This window comes from Lampris incognitus, chromosome 20 (assembly GCF_029633865.1).
Source record: "Lampris incognitus isolate fLamInc1 chromosome 20, fLamInc1.hap2, whole genome shotgun sequence".
Classification (NCBI taxonomy): Eukaryota; Metazoa; Chordata; class Actinopteri; order Lampriformes; family Lampridae; genus Lampris; species Lampris incognitus.
The window spans coordinates 34,603,510-34,630,224 of NC_079230.1; the positions used below are offsets into that span (position 1 = coordinate 34,603,510).

The 26,715-nt window shown below is 44.4% G+C and overlaps 1 protein-coding gene across 1 annotated transcript in view; it reads left to right on the plus strand.

The window, feature by feature from the left end:
- ache (acetylcholinesterase) overlaps window positions 1-26,715 on the plus strand; it is a 202,445-nt gene that overhangs the window by 159,865 nt on the left and 15,865 nt on the right. Inside the window, exons 7-8 of the mRNA XM_056300496.1 lie at window positions 24,108-24,300; window positions 24,615-24,793. Coding sequence (XP_056156471.1) covers window positions 24,108-24,300; window positions 24,615-24,793 — 372 coding nt within the window. The remainder of the gene's footprint in view (window positions 1-24,107; window positions 24,301-24,614; window positions 24,794-26,715) is intronic.

Here is a 26,715-nt window from a genome sequence, read left to right on the forward strand (position 1 = left end):
GGTTTGAAGTATACCAGGATGCGGTGTTTGTTGAAAATTCTCCTGAGTTTCTCAGAGACCCCAGAAACATACGGGATGACTGTGCTATTCCTTCTGTTCCTTCTCTCCTCGTCGCTCACCTGGTTGGTCTTTCTGGAACGTGTTGCAGTTTTCACAAAGGTCCAACTGGGGTAGCCGAAGGTTTTCAAAGCTCCCCTCAGGTGTTTGTGTTCTTCTCGTTGGGCCTGAGTGCTGCTGGGCACATTGTCACCTCTGTGTTGCAGAGTTCTGATGACGCTCAGTTTGTGTTCCAGAGGGTGGTGTGAGTCGAAAAGTAGTCCAGAACTCTGCAACACAGAGCTGACAATGTGCCCAGCAGCACTCGGGCCCAAGGAGAAGAACACAAACACCTCCAAAGAGGATAAATATCTGAGTCTCATCACCAGCCAGTCAGACTAGCTTGGTCTAGTCAGAAAGGCACGAACTGAGGAAGCCTCTTGGATGAGAGGCGAAACGTCTTCACGGATATATACCAAGTCCAGTTGCACTGGATTCAATTCCTTTGGATAACCATGACCTGGACGAATGAGAACATTCACAGACATGAGGCATGTGGTAGTCTGCAGCCCTCCCCGGATCGGCAGAGGGGGGTGGAGCAGAGACCGGGACGGCTCGGAAGAGTGGAGTAATTGGCCAATTACAATGGGGGGGGGGGTTACAGATTTGACCTCTGGGATATCTCATATTTGGGGTGTATTTTGTTAAGGGGCTGTTGGAGTCCATTTAGGCGTGTGTGTGCAGGGGCCCAATTTCTCAAAATGAGTGAGTTTGACTCGTTTTGTGTGGGAGAAATGTGTGGAGGGTAAGATGCGTTAGTTTAAGTGCAGTGTTTCACACAAAGTCACGAGTTAACATAAAGCCTGGAGAAACTCAAATCTGAGCCGCTCATCCTCTCCATCACTAAAAGTTACGTGACCTCTGTCGCCCTCTGCTGGTCGTGTGAGGCTGCTCATTCTGCACCAACTTTGCTGCCATGACAAGAGAAAGTCCCAATTGCTTGGGGAAGTAGTGGTTGTTTGGTTTCTCCTATGTATAGGTCAGTGCAATCCTCATTGCATTGTACAGCATACACCAGATTGCTTTTCCGGGTGTGTGGTACACGGTCTTTGGGATGAACCAGTCTTTGTTGGAGTGTGTTGCTGGGTTTGAAGTATAATGGGATGTGGTGTTTGTTAAAAATTATCCTGAGTTTCTCGGAGACCCCAGAAACATACGGGATGACTATGTTATTCCTTCTGTTCCTCTTCTCCTCGTCGCTCACCTGGTTGGTCTTTCTGGAACGTGTTGCAGTTTTCACAAAGGTCCAACTGGGGTAGCCGCAGGTTTTTAAAGCTCCCCTCAGGTGTTTGTGTTCTTCTCGTTGGGCCTGTGTGCTGCTGGGCACATGGTCAGCTCTGTGTTGCAGAGTTCTGATGATGCCCAGTTTGTGTTCCAGAGGGTGGTGTGAGTCGAACAGTAGATATTGGTCTGTGTGTGTAGGTTTCCTGTAAACCCCAATGTGGAGGCTCCTGTCTTCCCCCATGTGGACGTCACAGTGCAAGAAGGGCAAACTGTTGTTCTTTACGTCTTCCCTTGTGAACTTAATGTTCTTGTCCACTGAGTTGATGTGTTTGGTAAACGCTTGCACCTCTTGTGTTTGGATTTTGACCCATGTGTCGTCCACATATCTGAACCAGTGGCTCGGAGGTGTTCCTCTGAAGGAGTTCAGGGCCCTGTGTTCTACCTCTTCCATATATAAGTTGGTTACAATGGGCGATACTGGTGAGCCCATTGCGCAGCCCGGTTTCTGTCTGTAAAACTGGCCCCTGAATTGGAAATATGTAGTGTTCAGGCAACGGTCCAGTAGTTGGCAAATCTGGTCTGGGCTGAGGTTGGTCCTATCGTGGAGGGTGTCGTCCCATAGCAAACGTTGTCTCACAGTTTCCAAAGCCTCCATGGTTGGGATGCAGGTGAATAACGAGGTCACGTCGTAGGATTCCATGGTTTCATCCGGTTCCAGTTTTACGCCTTGGACCTTGTCCACAAAGTCAGTGGAGTTTTGGATATGGTGAGGTGTTTCGCCCACTAAAGGGGTCAAGATGTTGGTTATATGTTTGGCAATGTTGTACATCACCGAGTTTATGCTGCTGACGATGGGCCTGAGGGGGGTTCCATCTTTATGGATCTTAGGGAGTCCATATATGCATGGAATGTTATCTTGTGGGTAGAGACAGTGGTATTGTATCCGGTCAATGGTTCCTCCTTTCTGTAGTTTCTGTAGGTACTCTATTATTCTCCTCTTGTAACCACTAGTAGGATCGCGTCTCAGAGGTTCATAGGTGTCGGTGTCGCTGAGTAATGACGTGATCTTGGCGTGGTAGTCTGTTGTGTTGAAGATAACCGTGCATCTCCCCTTATCTGCTGGAAGGATAGTGATGTTTTCGTCCTTGCTCAGGGCTGTCATGGCTTTCCTTTCTTCCATGGTTAGGTTGGAAGGAGGGAGTTTCGCATTGGACGGAGCTGCTGATACCTTTAACCTAAGCTGTTCCGCCTCGGTTTCCGTTAGATTGTTTTTCCTTATCACTGATTCTGTGGATCTGATGAGGTCAACTGTAGGTAGTTGTTTGGGTGTCATGGCGAAGTTCAGTCCTTTGGCTAAGACCTCCTTCTCTGATTGGGAAAGTACCTTGTCCGGCAGATTCTTGAGCCATCTGTTCTGCGTTCCATTTTGTGTGGGATGTTCTGTCTTTTGTCTCCAGGTAAGTATATCTGCTTGGCTAGTGTTGCTGGTTCGTCGCTGTAAGTTTTGAAACTTCCTTGTCTGCCTTTTTTTGGTTTTGTGGTGTTGAGATAGTTGGGCTTTCCTGGTGAAATCAGTAATCCTCTCCAAGACTACACCAGGCAAATGGGATGCTACTTGCTGGAGTAGTTGGTCAGATTTCTCCTTCAGCCCTTCAATAGTGAAATGGACCTGTCTCACTCTTTCATTCAGGAGTTGATTCTGTGCCTTCTCTATGATTCTGTCTGCTCTATGTCCTTTCATTGTGGTACACAGGCGCAGGCTAGTGGGTATGAGCCTGTGTTGTCTGCATCTCAGATTGAATCGCAAGTGGTTTCTGTAGTCTGCAATCTTCCGAGCCATCCTTTCATATTCCCTCACCATTTTAAGGGTGTCAGACCCAAATTGTTCCACAACACGTCTGTGAATGACCTGGATGAATGAGAACATTCATAGACATCTTCCATGTTTGTATTGATTTTTGAACTCTGTTTTTCATACAGCTGTAGCACACAGCTGCCTACTGCTGTCATCTGGTGCACAGACGGAACAGAGCTCTTCTCCACCCAGCTCATTCCATCCCCACACCTTTTCATTTAACTGACTTTTTACTCAACACATTTATTCAACATGACACATAGAACTTAGAACTTGTACAATTACACGTTTCAACAAAAATCAACATAGTACACACATGTACAGCACATGCCCACACCTGAGCAGAACCAAGAAACAAGTGCAATAGGACCAACAATACAAACAAAAACAAATACAATAAAAAAGAGGTGACTAAAGTTCTGGCGTTGCCTGTGTCAATGGAGACCATCTTTCAGCAAACCTGTCTGTTCTCAGCTGTCTGTAGTCTTGCTGTGGTTTCGTCCATGATGAAGGCGTCCTTTACCCTGTCTCTCCAGTGTGTTATGCTGGGGGCTGCGGCTTCAACCAGGAAACCATGATTATTTATTTATTTGCTATTAAATGCAGGATTCTCAATAAATAATTTAGGATAGTATCTGTCATATTGTAAGGAAGTATACCCAGTTTAAAAAGTGCTGGATCTAGATTAAAGTTTACACCCAAAACCTGTTTAATCTCCTTTTAAACATTCTTCCAGAAATCCAGGAGCTTTGCACAATCCCAGAATACGTGTAAATCCCAGAATACATGTGTAAATCCCACAATACATGTGTACAATCCCAGAATATATGTGTAAATCCCAGAATGCATGTGGAAAATCCCAGAATACATGTATAAAATCACAGAATACACGTGTACAATCCCAGAATATATGTGTAAATCCCAGAATCCATGTGTAAATCCCAGAATACATGTATATAATGACATAATACATGTGTAAAATCCCAGAATACATATATAAATCCCAGAATACATGTGTAAAATCCGAGAATATATGTGCAAATACAAGAATACACGTGTAAAATCTGAGAATACATGTGCAAATCCAAGAATGTTCATGTAAAATCCCAGAAAATATGTGTAAATCCCAGGATGCATGTGTAAATCCCAGAATACATGTTGAAAATAACAGAATACATGTGTAAAATCCCATAATACATGTGTAAAATCCCAGAATATGTGTGTAAAATCCCAGAAAACGTGTAAAATCCCAGAATACAAGTGTAAAATCCCAGAACACATGTGTAAATCTCAAAATACCTGTGTAAAATCCTAGAAAATATGTGTAAATCCCAAAATGCATATGTAAAATCCTAGAAAACATTTGTAAAATCCAGGAATACATTTGTAAATCCCAGAGTAAATCTGTGAAATCCCAGGATACATGAGTAAATCACAGAATACAAGCGTAAATCCAAGACTACATGTGTAAAGTCCCAGAATACATATGTGAATCGCAGAATACATGTATAAAATCCCAGAATCCATATGGAAGATCCCAGAATACATGTGTAAATCCCAGCATACATGTATAAAATCCCAGAACACATGTGTAAATCCCAAAATACATTTGTAAAATCAAAGAATACAAGTGTAAATCCCAAATCACATGTGTAAAATCTCAGAATACATGTGTAAAATCCCAGAATATATGTGTAAATCCTGGAACATGCGTAATTCCCAGAATACATGTGGAAAATCACAGAATACACGTGGAAAATCACAGAATACATGTGTACAATCCCAGAATATATATGTGAATCCCAGAATGCATGTGGAAAAACCCCAAATAATGTGTAAAATCTTAGAATACATGTGGAAAACCCCATAATACATGTGTAAATCTCAGAATAAATGTGTAAAATCCAAGAATAAATGTGCAAATTCAAGAATACAAGTGTAAAATGCTAGAGTATATGTGTAAATCCCAGAATACATGTGTAAAATACGGGAATACATGCCTAAAATCCGAGAATATGTGTGTAAATCCCAGAATATGTGTAAATCTCAAAATACCTGTGTAAAATCCTAGAAAATATGTGTAAAATCCCAGAATACATTTGTAAATCCCAGAGTAAATGTGTAAAATCCCAGAATATATGTATAAATCCCAGAATATATGTGTAAAATCCGGGAATACATGCGTAAAATCCGAGAATATATTTGTAAATCCCAGAATACATGTGCAAATCCCGGAATACATGTGTAAAATCCCAGAATATATGTGTAAATCCCAGAATACGTGTGTAAATCCCAGAATACATATTTAAATCCCAGAATATGTGTGTAAATCCCAGAATACATATGTAAGTCCCAGAATGCACGCGTAAAATCCCAGAGTATATGTGTAAATCCCGGAATATGTGTAAATCTCAGAATACATGTGTAAATCCCAGAATACATGTATAAAATCCCAGAATATATGTGCAAATCCCAGAATACATATGTAAATCCCAGAATGCATGTGTAAATCCCAGAATACATGTGTAAATCCCAGGATGCATGTGTAATATTTCAGAATACATGTGTAAAATCCCAGAATATATGTGTAAAGGTCAAAATACATGTGTAAAATCTCGGAATATATGTGTCAATCCTGGAACACGTGTAATTCCCCGAATGCATGTGGAAAATCCCAGAATACATGTGTAAATCCAAGAATACATGTGGAAAATCCCAAAATAATTTGTAACATCTTAGAATATATCTGGAAAACCCCAGAATCCATGTGTAAATCACAGAATGAATGTGTAAATCTCTGAATACGTGTAAAATCCTAGAGTAAATGTGTACATCCCGGAATATGTGTAAATCCCTGAATACGTGTAAAATATGGGAATACATGCCTAAAATCCGAGAATATGTGTGTAAATCCCAGAATACATGTGTAAAATCCCAGAAAATGTGTGTAAATCCCAGAATACCTGTGTAAAATCCAAGAACACGTGTAAATCCCAAAATGTATATGTAAAATCCAAGAATACATTTGTAAATCCCAGAATACATTTGTAAATCCCAGGAGACAAATGTAAATCCCAAAATACATGTGTAAAATCCCAGAATACGTGTAAATGTGTATATCCCGGAATATGTGTAAATCCCAGAATACATGTGTAAATTACGGGAATACATGCCTAAAATCCGATAATATGTGTGTAAATCCCAGAATATGTGTGTAAATCCCAGAATACATGTGTAAAATTCCAGAACACGTGTAAATCTCAAAATACCTGTGCAAAATCCTAGAAAATGTGTAAATCCCAAAATGCATATGTAAAATCCTAGAAAACATATGTAAAATCCAAGAATACATTTGTAAATCCCAGACTACATTTGTAAATCCCAGAGTAAATGTGTGAAATCCCAGAATACATGTGTAAAATCCCCGAATACATGTGTAAAACCGCAGAAAACATGTGTAAATCCCAGAATATACGTGTAAATGTCAGAATACATGTGTTAATGACACGATCACTGGCCAGAGGGTCAGCAGCCAATAGGTGGGACCTCTCCCTGTCAGCCAGTATGAGTGGCACCTGCCCTTGATTGGCCTGTGATTGGGTGCACCTGTGCTGGGGACCATGTGACCGGGTGCTTTGCAGAGAACCTCGTCTGGGAGAGGCTTAGCGTTTGTCTCCTGAAACCTCGTCTGGCTCCTCTGTGTGAGAGAGTGTTTCCGGTGATTAGTATTTTGTTTATTGTTGTTTGCATTTTTGCCTGCCTGTTTGGTAGTGGTTTTTTGGTTACTGCCTGTTTGCCTAAATCCAGTCAAGCGACTTAGTACTTACCAACTGCCTCGTCTCTGCGGTTGGGTCCAAACGTTACAGTAAATCCCAGAATACATGTGTAAATACCAGAATACATATTTAAAATATCAGAATAAATGTGTAAAATCCCAGAATACATGTATAAATCCCAGTATGCATGTGTAAATTCCAGAATACATGTATATAATTACATGATACATGTGTAAAATCCCAGAATACATGTATAAAATCCCAGAATCCATGTGGAAGATCCCAGAATACATGTGTACAATCCCAGAATACATGTGTAAATCCCAGGATACATATATAAATCCCAGAATACATGTGTAAATCCCTGAATACGTGTAAATCCCAGAATATGTGTGTAAATCCCAGAATTCACGTTTAAAATCTCAGAATACGTGTGTAAATTCCAGAGTACAAGTGTAAAATCCCAGAATACATTTGTAAATCCCAGAATACATGTGTAAAATCCCAGAATACATGTGTAAATCCCAGAATACATGTGTAAAATCTTAGAATACATATGGAAATCCCAGAATACATGTGTAAAATCTCAGAATACATATGGAAATCCCAGAATACATGTGTAAATCCCAGAATGCATGTGTAAATTCTGGAATACATGTGGAAATTACAGAATCAACTACTACTTTCGGCTGCTCCCATTAGGGGGCGCCACAGCGGATCATCCGTTTCCATTTCTTACTGTCTTCTGCATCTTCCTCTGTCACACCAGCCACCTGCATGTCCTCCCTCACCACATCCAAAAACCTCCTCTTTGGCCTTCCTCTTTTCCTCTTTCCTAGCAGCTCCATATTCAGTATCCTTCTTCCAATATACCCAGCACCTCTCCTCCACACATGTCCAAGCAGTCTCAATCTTGTCTCTCTTGCTTTGTCTCCAAACCGTCCAACTTGAGCTGTCCCTCTAATATAATCATTCCTAATCCTGACCTTATCCAAAGGAATTGAATCAAGCGCAACTGGACTTGGTATACAGTGCATCCGGAAAGTATTCACACCCCTTCAGTTTCCCCACATTTTGTTATGTTACAGCCTTATTCCAAAATGGATTAAATTCCCTTTTTTTCTCATGAATCTACACACAATATGCCATAATGACAAAGCTAAAAAGGTTTTGTAGAAATTTTTGCAAATTTATTAAAAATAAAAAACCGAAATATTGCATGTACATAAGTATTCACACCCTTTGCTATGACGCTCAAAATTGAGCTCAGGTTCATCCTGTTTCCACTGATCATCCTTGGGATGTTTCTACATCTTGATTGGAGTCCACCTGTAGTAAATTAAATTGATTGGACATGATTTGGAAAGGCACACACCTGTCTATATAAGTTCCCACTGTTGACAGTGCATGTCAGAGCAGAAACCAAGCCATGAAGTCAAAGGAATTGTCTGTGGACCTCCGAGACAGGATTGTATCGAGGAGCAGATCCGGGGAAGGGTACAAAAAATTTCTACAGCTTTGAAGGTCCCGAAGAGCACAGTGGTCTCCATCATTCGTAAATGGAAGAAGTTTGGATCCACCAGGATTCTTCCTGGAGCTGGCCGCCCAGCCAAACTGAGCAATCGGGGGAGAAGGGCCTTGGTCAGGGAGGTGACCAAGAACCCGATGGTCACTCTGACAGAGCTCCAGCATTCCTCTTTGGAGACGGGAGAACCTTCCAGAAGGACAACCATCTCTGCAGCACTTCACCAATCAGGCCTTTATGGTAGAGTGGCCAAGAGGCTTCATCAGTTCTTCGTGGATGAGAGGCTTCATCAGTTCCTCCTGGATGAGAGGCGAAACGTCTTCATGGATATACAGTGCATCCGGAAAGTATTCACACCCCTTCACTTTCCCCACATTTTGTTGTGTTACAGCCTAATTCCAAAATGGATTAAATTACTTTTTTTCTCATCAATCTACATACAATACCCCATAATGACAAAGTGAAAAAGGTTTTGTAGAAATTTTTGCAAATTTATTAAAAATAAAAAACTGAAATATTGCACGTACATAAGTATTCACACCCTTTACTCAGTACTTGGTTGAGGCACCCTTGGCAGCGATTACAGCCTCAAGTCTTCTTGGGTACGAAGCTACAAGCTTGGCACACCTATATTTGGGGTATTTCTCCCATTCTTCTCTGCAGATCCACTCGAGCTCTGTAAGGTTAGATGGGGAGCATCGCTGCACAGCTATTTTCAGGTCTTTCCAGATATGTTCAGTGGGGTTCAAGTCTGGGCTCTGGCTGGGCCACTCAAGAACATTAACAGACTTGTCCCGAAGCCACTCCTTCGTTGTCTTGGCTGTGTGCTTAGGGTCGTTGCTGTGTTGAAAGGTAAACCTTCGCCCCAGTCTGATGTCCTGAGCGCTCTGGAGCAGGTTTTCATCAAGGATCTCTCTGTACTTTGCTCCATTCATCTTTCCCTCGATCCTGACTAGTCTCCCAGTTCCTGCCGCTGAAAAACATCCCCACAGCATGATGCTGCCACCACAATGCTTCACTGTAGGGATGGTATTAGTAAGGTGATGAGAGGTGCCTGGTTTCCTCCAGATGTGACGTTTGGCATTCAGGCCAAAGAGTTCAATCTTGGTTTCATCACACCAGAGAATCTTGTTTCTCATGGTCTGAGAGTCCTTTAGGTGCTTTCTGGTCAACTCCAAGCGGGCTGTCATGTGCCTTTTACTGAGCAGTGGCTTCCGTCTGGCCACTCTACCATAAAGGCCTGATTGGTGGAGTGCTGCAGAGATGGTTGTCCTTCTGGAAGGTTCTCCCATCTCCACAGAGGAACGCTGGAGCTCTGTCAGAGTGACCGTCAGGTTCTTGGTCACCTCCTTGACCAAGGCCCTTCTCCCCCGATTGCTCAGTTTGGCTGGGCGGCCAGCTCTAGGAAGAGTCCTGGTGGATCCAAACTTCTTCCATTTACGAATGATGGAGACCACTGTGCTCTTCGGGACCTTCAAAGCTGTAGAAAATTTTTTTGTACCCTTCCCCAGATCTGTGCCTCGATACAATCCTGTCTCAGAGGTCCACAGACAATTCCTTTAACTTCATGACTTGGTTTCTGCTCTGACATGCACTGTCAACAGTGGGAACTTATATAGACAGGTGTGTGCCTTTCCAAATCATGTCCAATCCACTGAATTTACTACAGGTGGACTCCAATCAAGATGTAGAAACATCTCAAGGATGATCAGTGGAAACAGGGTGAACCTGAGCTCAATTTTGAGTGTCATAGCAAAGGGTGTGAATACTTATGTACATGCAATATTTGTTTTTTATTTTTAATAAATTTGCAAAAATTTCTACAAAACCTTTTTCACTTTGTCATTATGGGGTATTGTGTTTAGATTGACGAGAAAAAAAGGAATTTAATCCATTTTGGAATAAGGCTGTAACATAACAAAATGTGGGGAAATTGAAGGGGTGTGAATACTTTCCGGATGCACTGTATACCAACTTCAGTTGCACTTGATTCAATTCCTTTGGATAACCATGACCTGGATGAATGAGAACGTTCACAGACTAATCCTGACCTTCTTCGTCACTATCAGTGAAAATCTTAGCATTTTCAACTCTGCCACCTCCAGCTCCGCCTCCTGTCTTTTTGTCAGTGCCACTGTCTCCAAACCATATAACATAGCTGGTCTCACAACCATCCTGTAAAGCTTCCCTTTAACTCTTGCTGGTACCCTTCTGTTGCAAATCACTCCTGACACTCTTCTCCACCCACTCCACCCTGCCTGCACTCTCTTCTTCACCTCTCTACTGCACTCCCCGTTACTTTGGACAGTTGACCCCAAGTATTTAAACTCATATGCCTTCGTCACCTCCACTCCTTGTATCCTGACCATTCCACTGTCCTCCCTCTCATTCATGCATAGGTATTCTGTCTCTCTCCTACTGACTTTCATTCCTCTTCTCTCTAGCGCATACCTCCACCTCTCCAGGCTCTCCTCAACCTGCACCCTACTCTTGCTACAGATCACAATGTCATCCGCGATCATCATCGTCCATGGAGACTCCTGCCTGATCTTGTCCGTCAACCTGTCCATCACCATTGCAAACAACAAAGGGCTCAGAGCTGATACTTGATGTAATCCCACCTCCACCTTGAACCCATCTGTCATTCCAACCGCACACCTCAACATTGTCACACTTCCCTCATACATATCCTGCACCACTCCTAAATACTTCTCCGCAACTCCCGACTTCCTCATACAATACCACACCACCTCTCTCGGCACCCTGTCGTATGCTTTCTCTAAATCTACAAAGACACAATGCAACTCTTTCTGGCCTTCTCTATACTTCTCCATCAACATTCTCAAAGCAAACATCGCATCTGTGGTGCTCTTTCGAGGCATGAAACCATACTGCTGCTCGCTGATCATCACCTCTCCTCTTAACCTAGCTTCTATTACCCTTTCCCATAGCTTCATGCTGTGGCTGATCAACTTTATACCTCTGTAGTTGCTACAGTTCTGCACATCGCCCTTGTTCTTGAAAAGCGGTACCAGAATGCTTCTTCTCCACTCCTCAGGCATCCTCTCACTTTCCAGGATTGTGTTAAACAATCTAGTTAAAAACTCCACTGCCATCTCTCCTAAACACCTCCATGCCTCCACAGGTATGTTATCAGGACCAACTGCATTTCCACTCTTCATCCTCTTCATAGCTGCCCTCACTTCCTCCTTGCTAATCCACTGAACTTCCTGATTCACTATCCCTACATCATCCAACCTTCTCTCTCTCTCTCATTTTCTTCATTCATCAACCCCTCAAAGTACTCCTTCCACCTTCTTAGCACACTCTCCTCACTTGTCAGCACATTTCCATCTCTATTATTGATCGCCCCAACTTGCTGCTCATCCTTCGCAGCTCGGTCCCTCTGTCTGGCCAATTGGTACAAGTCCTTTTCTCCTTCCTTAGTGTCTAACCTGTAATACAACTCACCATATGCCTTTCCCTTTGCCACCTCTCTCTTTGCTTTACGCTGCATCTCCTTGTACTCCTGTGTACTTTCTTCATCTCTCTGACTATCCCAGTTCTTCTTTGCCAACCTCTTCCTCTGTATACCTTGCTGTACTTCCTCATTCCACCACCAAGTCTCCTTGTCTTCCTTCCTCTGTCCTGATGACACACCAAGTACCTTGCTAGCTGTCTCCCTCACTATTTCTGCAGTGGTTGCCCAGCCATCTGGCAACTCTTCACTGCCACCCAGTGCCTGTCTTAACTCCTGCCTGAACTCCACGAATTAGTCTTCCTTCTTCATCTTCCAACATTTGATCTTCGGCTGTGTCTTCACTCGCTTTCTCTTGTTGGTCTCTAAAGTCATCCTACAGACCACCATCCGATGCTGCCTAGCTATGTTCTCCCCTGTCACCACCTTGCAGTCTCCAATCCCTTTTAGATGGCGCCTTCTACATAAGATATAGTCCACCTGTGTGCACTTTCCTCCACTCTTGTAGGTCACCCTGTGTTCTTCCCTCTTCTTGAAATATGTATTCACCTCAGCCATTTCCATCCTTTTCACAAAATCCACCATCTGTCCTTCCACATTTCTCTCCTTGATTCCATACCTTCCCATCACCTCCTCACCACCCCTGTTCGCTTAACCAACATGTCCATTGAAATCCGCTCCAATCACCACTCTCTCCTCCTTGGGTACCCTCTCCACCACGTCGTCCAACTCACTCCAGAATTCTTCTTTCTAGTCCATCTCACATCCACTTGTGGGGCATATGCACTGATAACATTCAGCAATACACCTTCAATTTCCAGCTTCGTACTCATCACTCTGTCTGACACTCTCTTCACCTCCAGCATGCTCTTGACATACTTTTCCTTCAGAATTACCCCTACCCCATTTCTCCTCCTATTCGCATCATGGTAGAAGAGTTTGAACCCACCTCCAGTACTTCTGGCCTTACTCCCCTTCCACCTGGTCTCTTGCACACACAGTATGCCTACCTTTCTTCTTTCCATCATGTCAGCCAGCTCTCTCCCTTTACCAGTCATATTGCCAACATTCAAAGTTCCGACTCTCACCTCCACACACCTACCCTTCCTCCTCTCTAGCTGCCTCTGGACATGCCTTCCCCCTCTCCTTCTCCTTCGCCTAACAGTAGCATAGTGTCCACCGAAACCCTGCTGGTTAACAGTACCGGTGGTGGTCGTTGGTAACCCGGGCCTCGACCGATCCGGTATGTAAATCTTATTTATGATCCGCATATTTGATTTGGCAAAATATTTTATGCCGGATGCCCTTCCTGACAAAACCAATGTGTGTCAATTTGTTTGTTAATATTGTGAAGTCACTACAGAGCAAGCTAACAGGTCTGTATCCCTCACATGAGGTTCTTTATGTAAAATCGAGACGATGGCTTCTTACCAAGTTTTTGGTGGGTCACCTAATGATAAAGCATAGTTAAAGACTTGAAATAACACTGGTGCTATCTCTTCTGCAAAACATTTATAAAACTCTCCTGGGAACCCATCTGTGCCAGGGGATTTGTTATTTTTAAGAGTTTTTATAGTATCAGATATTTCCTGTGCCGATAAGGATGGTAAATGCAATCTTTAAGGAATGTCTGTGTTTTGCCTTCTATGAAATTACACTCTTAATCATTATACAGATTTTTATAACATTCTGTGAAAGCTTTTGCTATCTCTGTTGGCTTAACCGTAATTTGTTTGGAATTAGGATGTCTTATTTTTGAGATTATCTTATTTGTCTGGGCTTTTCGAAGTTGGAATTCTAATAACCGGCTTGCCCTTTTGCACATCTCATCATATCTTTGATTCGTAAAACGTAGAGCTCCTTTTGCTTTCTATGTTAGAAATTCATCTAATCTGTGCCTGATTTTTTTTCCGTTGGAGGATTGTGGAGTTGTCTGATGTTCTTTTATGTTTTAACTCCAGTTCCCTGACTTTACCCTCTAACTCTAACACTCTTTGTTGTTCTAGCCGAGCTCTTCTCAACCGGGATGTTATTTCCATTATTTTCCCTCTTATAGCTGCTTTTCCCCCTCCCACAAGCTCGATGGTGACACCTCGCCATTATAACTTATTTGAAAATATTCCTTTAAATGTTGTTTTAGTTCCGTTACCACCCTCTCATCTGATAGGACTGACACATTGAGTCTCCAGTATTTAAAAAAAAGATTCTTTACCCATGTCTACAGTTAGTGTGATAGGGGCGTGATCACTTATAGTTATGGTCTCGATGCCACAGTTCAAGACTTTGTTTATACGCTGTTGTGACACACAAAAAAACATCTATCCTTGAATAACTGCCATATGGATTCGAGTAAAAAATAAAATCCTTCCCTCTAGGGTTATTATGTCTCCATGGATCAGTAAGGCCTAACTCTTTAATAACATTTTTTGATATTCTGGATTTTTCTGTGATTGGTCCCTGTTCTGGTGGCAACCTGTCTAATTTACCATTCTGTACCGTATTGAACCCCCCCCCCCCCATTAATAGCATCCCCTTTCCATATCTGGTCATTACGTTGGCTATGTTTTTAAAGAATGTATCTTTCTCCTCGTTTGGGGCATAGATATTTAATAGAGATGGTCATATCTCCTATGGAGCCAACAACCATTACGTATCTTCCCATGTTATCTTTTATCACGTTCTTTGCAGAGAATGGTAGAGATTTATTAATTAATGTAGCCACGCCCCTTTTCTTGCCATGTGAAGCATTAAATACTTGATTCACCCACTCCTTTTTCAGTTGTTTACATCCGCCCTCGACCAAATTTGTTTCTTGCATAAAGCAATTGAACATTGTAGTTTATTCAGTTGGCTCAATATCTTCTTCCTCTTAATGGGATGACTTGAAACGTGAACATTATCAGATACAAGGTTCAACCTATTCATATTAGTTTAAGTTGAAACCCATCAGCTCTGCACCTCATATAAATCAAACTACACTACATCACAATACGTACGTGTCAGAGGACACGTTTTTGCGAGACCGAAATACGTGTATATGGACACGTATTAGTTGCCACTGGGGCCAAAATCCCGTCTTCTGGCCACTGGGGCGCAAGAAAAAGGGCGGACAGCGTCATGGTGGCAGCAATCCTGCAACCAACATATAGTCCATGGGCCAGACGATATTTCGGTACACTCAAGGTGGCAAAACTTACTTATAATTTTTGAAAGGATCCATGTCTGTAGATGATATTTTGGTATGATAACCATTCCTGAGTGGCAGCTGTATCACAGTTATCAGCTCATGAAGTTAACCACCCCCTAAAGTAAATTGCATTTTAGACGCTGGTGCATATCCTGGTTTAGCCTCATGGTCAGGACATTTTTCAATGTTCTATAATATTGTCTTTGGTATCATTTTAAAGGGGACCTTCTTAGCTTTCATTCAAGCCCTGTTGTGGATATTTCTCACAAATATAGAGGTCACTTGAGCTCTTCAACCCGTCAATAACACACATCTTTCTGCAATGTTCGCCTAAACTATATACTTTCTTTTAGCCCTGTGGCATCTAGGAATATCAGGGACACAAAACACAAAAACTTGAATACTCACAGGACTGTAAAGATTCAGGAAATGTATAATATACCCATACTATTTCATTGTGTGAGGTGATTGTGAGCCTTAAATGAGAACTAGACCAAAGCCAGTTAGGTCACAAATTGGTCTCTATACATTTGTTTAAATACACAATCAAAATACATGATAAAAAGGAATACCATAGTGAGGTAATGAACTATTTTAATATTTTAAACAACATTGACATTTACATATACTTAGTCAATGATACATGTAATCCCATATCATTAGTGGGTATATGTAATGGTAATGGGTAGGGTAATGGGTATATGTGAATATGGTTACATTATTGTTATCAAGCTCTGGGTAACCAAGTCCAGAATCAACATCCTGTGCATCAATAGACTACTACCACAGTAATACCATCAGAATCATCACACTGTCATTCATCAAACTGCTCGTTTCTCTCATCATCTGACTCCCCAAGTTCAAAGTCCAGTTCTGGACCATCCTGCTGTTTTTGGTTACTGCAGGTCTGTAACCTGCACATGTCTGTGCATGGAAGTCCATTTGACAGGCACATGCAGCTTGGCATTTTGCATGAATGCACACACTTGCATGTTAGCATTTCCAAGACCACATCTGGTGCAGGTGGGGAGCGCATCCAGTAAATGGCCAGCTTGCCTTCATCGTCTGTCCATCCATACTCAGTAGGGCTTGGCACCACAGAGTTAGCCTGCAGACAGCACTTCCATATTGCTGCCTGATAGTTGGCTCGTTGAACATGCATAAAGAGACAGTCTCTACATGGTGGCAGCTGGCTGGACTCAACCTCTCCCCTTTTGGTGCAGAAGAGCTTGTAACGCAGTTTGTTCACCTCAGCAGTGCTGCTATTAGCAACATACATCCGACAGGTGAACTGCTCAATTTTCTGGAACAGCTCATCACTCACATTCCATGTCTGTCCCAGTTGACTAAAAGTCTCTTGGCAGGAAGTGTGCTTTCTCACTATCTTCAGGGCATTCAGCTTCCCTCGACCAGCGAATGCACTGACAGTGTCGCAGCCTGTGAAGGCATGTAAGCCAATTAGGCTGTCACAGATGCTGTCTCCAAGTGAACTTGCCAGTTTGGTGATGTCGACAAACCGTGTGCGGTTCTGAGTCCCACACTTCTGGTAGATGGGACAGGTGATGTCCTTCTGGAAGCCAAGACAAAGCACCATGACATCAGTGTCCTCAGCTGTGATGATAACTGACTTTGAGCCCGCATTCGCTGCGTGCAATGCATGCAGGAGCAGACGGGTGTCAGCTTCTTCATGTGTGGAGTGCAGTTCTGCTGCTTCCTCACACCCATCTTCTGTCAACTTGTAGCAGGTTTCCTCACAGGTCATGTACAACACCTTGCCATGCAGCATAGCTCTGTATCGTGGGAGTTTCCACTCTTCCACCAGAAACTTGATGAGACTGGTCTTGTTGGAGGAACTGCACAGAAATTTTCTCCACTGCTGGACGTGGTGTCCCCCTGCAAGATTCTTGTACTGGAGAGTGATGTCTCCACCCCGGTTCAGTCGTTCAGCATCTTTGATCGAAGTCTGGTGATAGACATCAAAAACAACATCAATCCTCCCACTCTGTGCTCCCTCATGGAGGACCTGGGTCAAGGCTGACTCTGCCACCTGTGCAAAGGTTTTGTTGTTGCCATTCATTTTTTGGACCAGGCTCATCCCATCAATGATGGAAGTAGATGGGATTGGGATGTCTTCTGCAGGAGATACATTCTTTTCAAGCTCTCTGGCAAGTGCAGCCTTGTTTGTTTTTTGTAAGGACCCATCAGCATTTGCCAGTGCACATGGTAGTGGGCCCAATGGGTAGGCAAGGACATCCTTCAGATTCACCTTCCTGCTTTCAGCCACCAAGATCATGTGACTGAAAAGGTTTCTATCTGCCTTCAGAACCACATCCTGTGCTTTCTTTCCATGAGCTTGTTTTGTGCTGACATTGGAGAATGTTTTCAGACTTTGCTTGGTCATCTTGTCGTGGAATTTCACAGGTGGTGGGTCTGCATCTAACCTTGTTTGCTGGAATGCTTGGTAGGCCTCTTCTCCTTTCTCAAGAGCTCTCAAGAGATCTATGGTCACATCAGGTGGAGCCATGTTGCCAGTGGAGAGGCTAACCAAATCAATCTCATCAGGGGACATAGGATTGAGCCAGTTATTCTCCATAAGGTCCATGAGAGACTGGACAGCTGCTTCATCTCTCTTGATCCTTGGACTCTGTAGATCTGGATGAGACCATTTGCACCTGCCTTGACCTGTCAGGTCTCTCAGCTGTCTGAGGTACATGCTTCTATACTCAGCTGTGAGATAATATTTGGTCACAGCTCCTGGCTTCAAGCTGAATCCCTTTGTCCCTCCAGCTGTTTGGGTGTCTTTGTTCACCGTTTCTTCTATAGCTTAGTCAACAGGGATTCGGCCAAAGGGATTGGTGGAGCCCAGTTGGACTGAGAAGCCTCCTTCCATGAATTCTGTGTACACATCTGGGTGTGTGATGGGCAGCTCAGACATCTGGGCATAGTAGTAGGGGAGGTAGCGTGCATAATTCATCCTGTCATAAGCAAAGCACCATGGGATCATTGCTCGAATGCTAGCCAAGTGTAGCATCCAGTCTCCCTCTCTGGATGCTCGGATGAGCCCCAACAAGATTTCAACCATGTCCAAATAGGACATCCAGAAGTTCGAGAGGCTGCCGTTTCCACCTCTAAGGAACTCACGGTAGACTTCAAATAGATCCGTGATGCGTGTACAAGAGCTGTTCTCAAGGACCTCCTTCAAAGCATGTTGTGAGACTTCTTTCCCAAGGCTGTCAATGGTCTTCAGTGTCTCATTCAGGTGAACCATGTCATTCCTGTGAGTTTCTTCCAACCAGGACAGGAAACCATTCAAGGTCAGTCGCATGAGAGCCTCATACAGGAGCTTGTGTAGTCGCACTGCCCTGTTGTACTTGCGGCCATCCATAACACCAGCAATTCAGCCTTCTGCAATCATGCCAGACTCAATGCAGAGGTCTTTGAGTCCAGCATCTTGGAAACGTTTTCCTATTATTGCCAGCAGTGTGCAGATGGTGTGGAATACCCCAAGCCTAACGATGATATCATGGAACTTGTCATGGTGTTTCCATGTGATCTCGACAGCCTTCGCATACAGGGCTTGGTCAAAGACACAGACAATCTTCCTCAGGCCTAAGCACTGCATGATGCTCAGTGACTGGTTAAGCACCTCGTTGACAGTAGACATTTGTGTCGCTGGAGCATTGATGGTAGGCAGATAGCCTATATTGTCGGGGATGACTGTCATCTCTCCTCGAGTCAGGATGTTGAAGCCTGTCCAGCTGCTGACTGACTGTTCTTCTTGTTGTGACATGCGTGCTAGGACCCAAAGAAGGTTTTTCTCTCTGGCAAGCTTAGTATTGGCTGCAGTATCGGCATCTGACTTTTTGCTTTGTGGTGGCCCTACCCGTTGTCCAGCATTGTAAGTTGGTAACATTGGTGGGGGTCCATCAATGCTTCTCTTCTTTGTTTTGGGAACAGTGGGCATGGGTTGGACAGGAAGTGGGTTGACTGGCTTTGCTTGCACAGCAATCCCATTGACTCTGTGAGATGTTCCCTCACCACTGACAGTTTCTTCAAGACGGTCGATATTGTCCCAGGCTAAAGTTGTGAATATGCCAGGATGGATGTTAGCTGGAAGGGCAATGCCACTCCCTGATGATGAGAGTTTCTGGAGACACAGGGCAGTGTTGATCTCTTCCATCTGTGAATAGGACACACTGTGACCAAGTCGGTTGAGGATGTTTATCAACTCTACATTTCCTGTCAACGATTTGACACTGAATGGCAGAACAATGTGCTTGGAAGGCTTGGTATTTCCACATGTCACTGCATATACTATGTCATGGCCAAATGACTGCAGAAGGCACTGCACTCTCTGGGATGCATGATCAGGATCATTTGAGCCTGTGAGTAGAGAGTACAGGAAGATAATGAGCGACTCTGGAATGGTAGGACATTCTGCTTCTGGTTTGACTTCAGGCGGCCAGGTTTGAGGAACATCTTGACTTTTAATGTCTGCTCTCAATTTGATGGCTGCTTTGGCTATAACATCTTGTGCACTGACACTTTTCAGGGTCTGCAGCTCCCTTTTTAGAGACTGATTTTCTTTGGCAAGTTCCCTCATGGACAAGTTATCGGGATAGAGGAGGAATTTTCCTTTCTCATCAGGGAATATCTGCAAGGCTCCAGCAAACTCACTCTCCAGGTTTCGCCTTATGTGCTTCTTGGTTGATTCCTTGACTTGGGCAGTGCCTTGGGAGTTCATTGAAGCTACCAGTCTAGAAGAGAGATCAGTCATTGTCATCACTTGAGGATTGCCAAAAAGCTCCATCCTGATGAAGAGGAACAGCCCAGTATGCCTTATTCACAGCAGCTTCATACTGGGCTGCAGCATCATCATCTTCATTGCTGGCAACCTCTCCTTTGGAAACCTCTTCTTTGGTGTAAAGTCTATAGCATGACCTGTGGTAGTGCCCTTCAGCTGCTACAAGGTCTCTACTCACAATGGCAAGGATTCTGCTGTCCCTTTTCTTTGTGGCTGCACTCCTGATCTTTGCATCAGCTCGCAGTTCTCGACACTGCACCAGTACTTCTCTCGTATTCTGTCTCTTGGAATATTTGCTGTTTTTCTGACAAAATATGCACTCTGCATCATAAGTCCTAGATGTACTTGGAGCATGTCGAGCTACTCTCTTAGATTGTTTCTCTTCAGCAGAGACACAACTTTTCTTTTCTTTTGCAAGGAGGCCATCAAGAATTTGCTTCATAGTGAAGATACTGCGACACTTTCTGTGGTAGTAGATTGCTGGAATCTGTCCCTCAGGAATGTCTTTTGCCAGTTTCAAAACTGGTGCATGATTTCGTATCTGAGCTGCCCTGAGCAGAGTTCTCCATGAGTCGACACTTTGTAGTGAAACCAGCTTATCTGTATCATCAGAACAGTGGATAATGCACTCCACCCGTGGGCGCTTTGGTATTGGGTAAAAACTTGCTTGTTCACCAGTGGCCATATTCAGTCAGTTTTCACCTGCCACATACAAACAAATACATGTAACTTAGGTGTATGAACACTACTAAAACAAAGTTTACTTTGCTTCACCAGCGTCATATTACCATTATTTATCTTACATAGCCACAGATAGATACATTACCTAGTTGCTATGCAACAGCTGTATTTTGTCCACATGAGGGCGCTAAAATCAACACAAGATGAAAGTTCCTCGTAGCCACTTTAACTAATCATATTAACATATACGTTAAAAGAACATGCTAACATTATGGGAAATTAGCTTACAATCTTCTCCAGAGTGAGACAAGAAGATAGATACCAGTTTCCTCTATATGTGTTTAGTAGAAAGCTATCTGGCTGCACGTTAGCCTAGCTTAGCACAATGAATGGAAGTACACAGTACTGGTTATCCTTGGTTGTTGGCCAACTAAGAACTGTCCCAGAATTTAAGCTAGGCTAATCAGTACCAGGGGTGTTGAAATGCTATATTTGTAAAAATCTGGGCAAATACACAATCGTGAGAGGCACAGAAACAGGTTTCCTGAAAGAAAAATGAAATAGCTGCTCATTTGGAAAGGTTATCATGTATTATTTTACTTCTGTTAGTGTACCAAATAAAATGGCACCAGTGAAGTTGTGTCACCTTGGGTGATATCGATATCTGGTCTGACCCATGGACTAACTGGCTTTGGTCTAGTTAGTTTCTTAGTAATAATGCCCTTCTCATTTAAGGTTCACAATCACCTCACACAATGAAATAGTATGGGTATATTATACATTTCCTGAATCTTTACAGTCCTGTGAGTATTCCAGTTTTTGTGTTTTGTGTCCCTGATATTCCTAGATGCCACAGGGCTAAAAGAAAGTATATAGTTTAGGCGAACATTGCAGAAAGATGTGTGTTATTGACGGGTTGAAGAGCTCAAGTGACCTCTATATTTGTGAGAAATATCCACAACAGGGCTTGAATGAAAGCTAAGAAGGTCCCCTTTAAAATGATACCAAAGACAATATTATAGAACATTGAAAAATGTCCTGACCATGAGGCTAAACCAGGATATGCACCAGCGTCTAAAATGCAATTTACTTTAGGGGGTGGTTAACTTCATGAGCTGATAACTGTGATACAGCTGCCACTCAGGAATGGTTATCATACCAAAATATCATCTACAGACATGGATCCTTTCAAAAATTATAAGCAAGTTTTGCCACCTTGAGTGTACCGAAATAGGAAATTTTGGGCTCTGGCCCATGGACTAATAGTAGATGAATGCGGGAGGTGCGGTAAGACGCAGCACACCGATGAGCGGAAGTGTCCTGCAATGAAAAGGAAGTGCAACAACTGTCATAAAAAGGGACATTGGGAGCGTGTATGTCACTCTAAAGTGGTGAGAGAAGTCACTGAAGAGGTTAAACAGCTGTACTTTCTGGGAGAAGTTGGCAAAGACAGCAGTCAGGAACATTCGCTCCGCCATCTTTGTTCAATATTTTCGACATTCTATTGCGTCATGACCATGGTCATGGCAGACCTAGTAGGCTACAGGGCGCCCCTAGCGGCATCTGTGAGATACGTGTCAATGAACACGTATAAGTGACTTGCAGAAGCGTGTCCATACACACGTAAAGAGGAGGCGACCCTCCCTGTAGTCCCTCCAGCGAGATCTGGGGCTACCCCGGGGTCTCCTCCCAGTTGGCCATGCCCGGTAAACCTCCAAAGGAAGGCGCCCAGGAGGCATCCTGATAAGATGTCTGAACCACCTCAACTGGCTCCTTTCGATGCGAAGGAGCAGCGGCTCTACTCTGAGCTCCCTCCGGATGTCCGAGCTCCTCACCTTATCTCTAAGGCTGAGCCCAGACACCCTACGGAGGATACTCATTTCAGCCGCTTGTATCCGCGATCTCACACGGTGCCACCGGAAGTCCCCAATGGAACTCATCTTCCCAGACCTTTTCAAACATGATCTTACTTTTGACCGTGACATAGAGGTCGGATTGGTGTAAAAAAGCGCGTGTATTGCGTTTTTTTCGGGACTTTAAAAATCCCCTAGAATTGTACTGGTGCTCTAGTCAACAGAGTTCAACTTAAGTGGATTTGGACTGCAGTTAAATAAAGTTTTGACATGTGGTGCTGAGTTTGTCACTGTGGCGGGATGGACCGGCTGCCACCGTTTAGCCTCATTAATTAACTCACAATTAAGTCGCACACATTAAATTGTGCCCACAGCCACACACAGAGGCAGCACAGACAGACACACGACCACACACAGAGGCAGCAGAGACAGATACACAACCACACACAGAGACAGCAGAGACACAGCCACACAGAGAGACAGCAGAGACAGACAGGCAGAGTCTTCATCATTTTCTGATAAAGGGGTGGTTAAACCGGTACTTGCCCCTGTCATGTTCTGATAAAGGGGTGGTTAAACTGGTACTTGCCCCTGTCATGTTCTAATAAAGGGGCGGTTAAACCGGTACTTGCCCCGATCATGTTCTGATAAAGGGGCGGTTAAACTGGTACTTGCCCCGGTCATGTTCTGATAAAGGGGTGGTTAAACTGGTACTTGCCCTGGTCATGTTCTGATAAAGGGGTGGTTAAACCGGTACTTGCCCTGGTCATGTTCTGATAAAGGGGTGGTTAAACCGGTACTTGCCCCGGTCATGTTCTGATAAAGGGGTGGTTAACCTGGTACTTGCCCCGGTCATGTTCTGATAAAGGGGTGGTTAAACCGGTACTTGCCCTGGTCATGTTCTGATAAAGGGGTGGTTAAACCGGTACTTGCCCTGGTCATGTTCTGATAAAGGGGTGGTTAAACCGGTACTTGCCCTGGTCATGTTCTGATAAAGGGGTGGTTAAACAGGTACTTGCCCTGGTCATGTTCCAGTCATGTGTCAGATGGGGCGCTGGGGCAGCATGTGGCCATGACATGATCTTTATTTTCATAGTAAATCAAATGAAATATGTTGGAATCGAGTGTCTACTCTCGGACCGTCTGAAAGAACAGAACGGTGAACAAGGTGTACTTCCACCACCATCTCTAGAGATGGCGCTGTTGTTCAGTTCCCTACACTGCCTACGATGACATTTTGATAGCAGTAATTATAAAAATACAGAAGGACATTAAGACCAAGTCCTGAAAATTGATGTGACTTTCCTCAGCTGAAACAGATGTTAATCTGTTTTCTCTTCTCTTCTTCTATTCAACTCACCCAAACCCTCTGCCTGTCAAACTCCTTTCTTACACATGCTGTTCCATTCTCTGCTCTTCTTTCCTCTGCTTCCTGTCCCCTTCCTATTACCCATCTGTCAAATAACCTGTTTTCTTCTCCCCACCTCAAACCAACAACCTCCCCTCCCCTCTCCCCTCCTCCCATGCATGTCCTGTTATCCTCACCTCTGTTCAACTCAATATCCCCACTCCTCCTCAACTGCCCTCCCCCAACCATCTGCCACCTCTTGCCCTGCTCCTCTCTCCAGGTGGTGTCTACCTCTACCTGTTTGACCACCGTGCCTCCAACTTGGCCTGGCCTGAGTGGATGGGGGTGATCCATGGCTATGAGATTGAATTTGTCTTCGGCCTACCCTTAGAGAAGAGACTCAACTACACGATTGACGAGGAGAGGCTCAGCCGGCGCATGATGAGATACTGGGCCAACTTTGCACGCACTGGGTAAGACAGGGAGAGAGGGACAAATATTTCAGAGGTTGAGAGAGGTTAAAAGTGTGTCATGTTGAGACACTGGGCCAACACCCAGTATTGGAGAAAGGAAGGTGGTGGGGGCAAGCAGACACATGGTACAAAGAGCCAGGATGGGACTATAACCACAAATAGTGGAAAAAGGCAGGGGGTGTGACAGCTGGTTGGGATTCATCCTGGGCCCTTGCACACAAGCTTTAAAAAGCAGGTACATTTGCAGTGACCTTGTCCTTTTGTCCTGTCCCACCACACTGTCTGTCAACATCCTCCTGCCTCCTGTCTTACAGAAACCCCAACGTGAACCATGATGGAATGGTAGACAGTGGGAAGCGCTGGCCTCTCTTCACTGTCAGTGAGCAGAGGCACGTGGGACTAAACATAGAGCCCTTCAAGATCCACAAAGGCTTGCGGAACCAGCTCTGTGCCTTCTGGAACCGCTTCCTGCCACGCCTCCTCAACATCACTGGTAAAACTGACACAACTATTCACTACTTCCACACAGTACCACGCAATACCGCACAGTACCATACAGTACCACAGCTGCCATCTGCCACCCTGTTACCATTGTTGTTTGTTTCACACATACAAAATAAAATAAAAGGCTGAAAGTTCAAATGGTTACAGTGTAGCGGACTCTATTCACAATAATCGGTTCTGATCGCTTTAAGAAAGTGTTTCCGGGTTGACAGGGTTAGCTACAACGATGATTGGTTGGGGCAGCGCCATGTTGCTCCGGCTGTTTGGTTTTGTAGATGGAGAATAAATGAAACACGCGTTCGTGTAGTCAATGAGGGAAACTGTCAATCTCTACTTTCCTGCAATTCGTTGGTCTGCTAGACGTTTTTCTGCTAGACGTTTCCAGAGACAAAACTTTATAAACATGACGACTAATGCGGTTTTTCTCAAGCTGCCGGAGTTCTGGGAGTCGCCACCAGTCTATGTTGGGGCTCGGTGCCTCGACCCGACCAAGCTCACCGCCGCCATACAGGAGTTCGAGAATATTGAGCGTTTGTACCATGTGTCTGCTTGCCCCCACCATCATCCATCACTCCAACAGCCCGTGGGCTTCACCCCTCCACATCGTCCCGAAGCCTGGTGGCGGGTGGCGCCCGTGTGGTAATTACCGCGGACTCAACAATTGGCTAAACATCGGAACACAAAAGAGCCACGCATATCAATACCTCTGATAACGACGGGCGTTGCTAAACATCGGAACACAAAGAGCCATGGACATCTATAGCTCTGATAACGACTCCAAAGAGGATAAATATCTGAGTCTCATCACCAGCCATTGAGACTAGCTTGGTCTAGTCAGAAAGGCACGAACTGATGAAGCCTCTTGGATGAGAGGCGAAACGTCTTCACGGATATATACCAAGTCCAGTTGCACTTAATTCAATTCCTTTGGATACTCAACAATGCGACGACACCGGACCACTACCAAGCCCCACACATCCAGGATTTTTCCAGCCACATGGACGGAAAAGTCATCTTTTCCGAAGTGGACCTCGTCCGTGGATACCACCAGGTGCCAATCCACCCACTGGATGTCCCCAAAATGGCGGTGATCACCCCATTTGGACTGTTTGAGTTCCTGCGCATGCCATTTGGTCTCAAGAACGCCGCGCAGACATTCCAGCGCCTCATGGATTCGATGCTATGGACCTGCCTTTCGTTTTCGTCTATCTAGACGACATCCTCATCGCCAGCACCTCCAAAGTGGAACACCTGTCCCACCTCCGGACACTTTCCGAGTGGCTCAGCCAGCATGGGCTGATCGTCAATCCAGCCAAATGCCAGTTTGGGCTTACAGCCATCGACTTCCTCAGACACGGAGTCACCAAAGACGGGGCGGTACCCCTCCCGTCAAAGGTGGACGCCATCGTGAAGTTACCGCGACTGCTCACAGTCAAGTCCTTACAGGAGTTCCTCGGCATGGTGAATGTTAACCACCACTTTATCCCCCGAGCTGCTCAACTCATGTCACCCCTATATGAGGCCCTGAAAGGCAAGGTCACCAAACACTGTGGACTGATCTGCAGAGAGGGAGAAGGCATTTGTGGACACTGAGGCTACTCTGGCTAACGCAACAATGCTGGCACACCCGTCACCCAAGGCTCCGATCACCATTACTACAGATGCTTCCGGCTACACAGTCAGGGCAGTGCATGAGCAGTGGGTGAACGGCACTTGGCAGCCGCTCGCTTTCTTCAGCCGACAGTTACGCCCCAGCGAACGGAAGTATAGCACCTTCGATCGGGAGCTCTTCACTCTTTACCTTGCCGTTCGACACTTCCATTCCCTGCTGGAAGTCGACCAGTTCACAGCGTTTGTGGACCACAAACCACTGACATTCGCCATGGCCAAGGTGGCTGAGTCGTGGTCCAC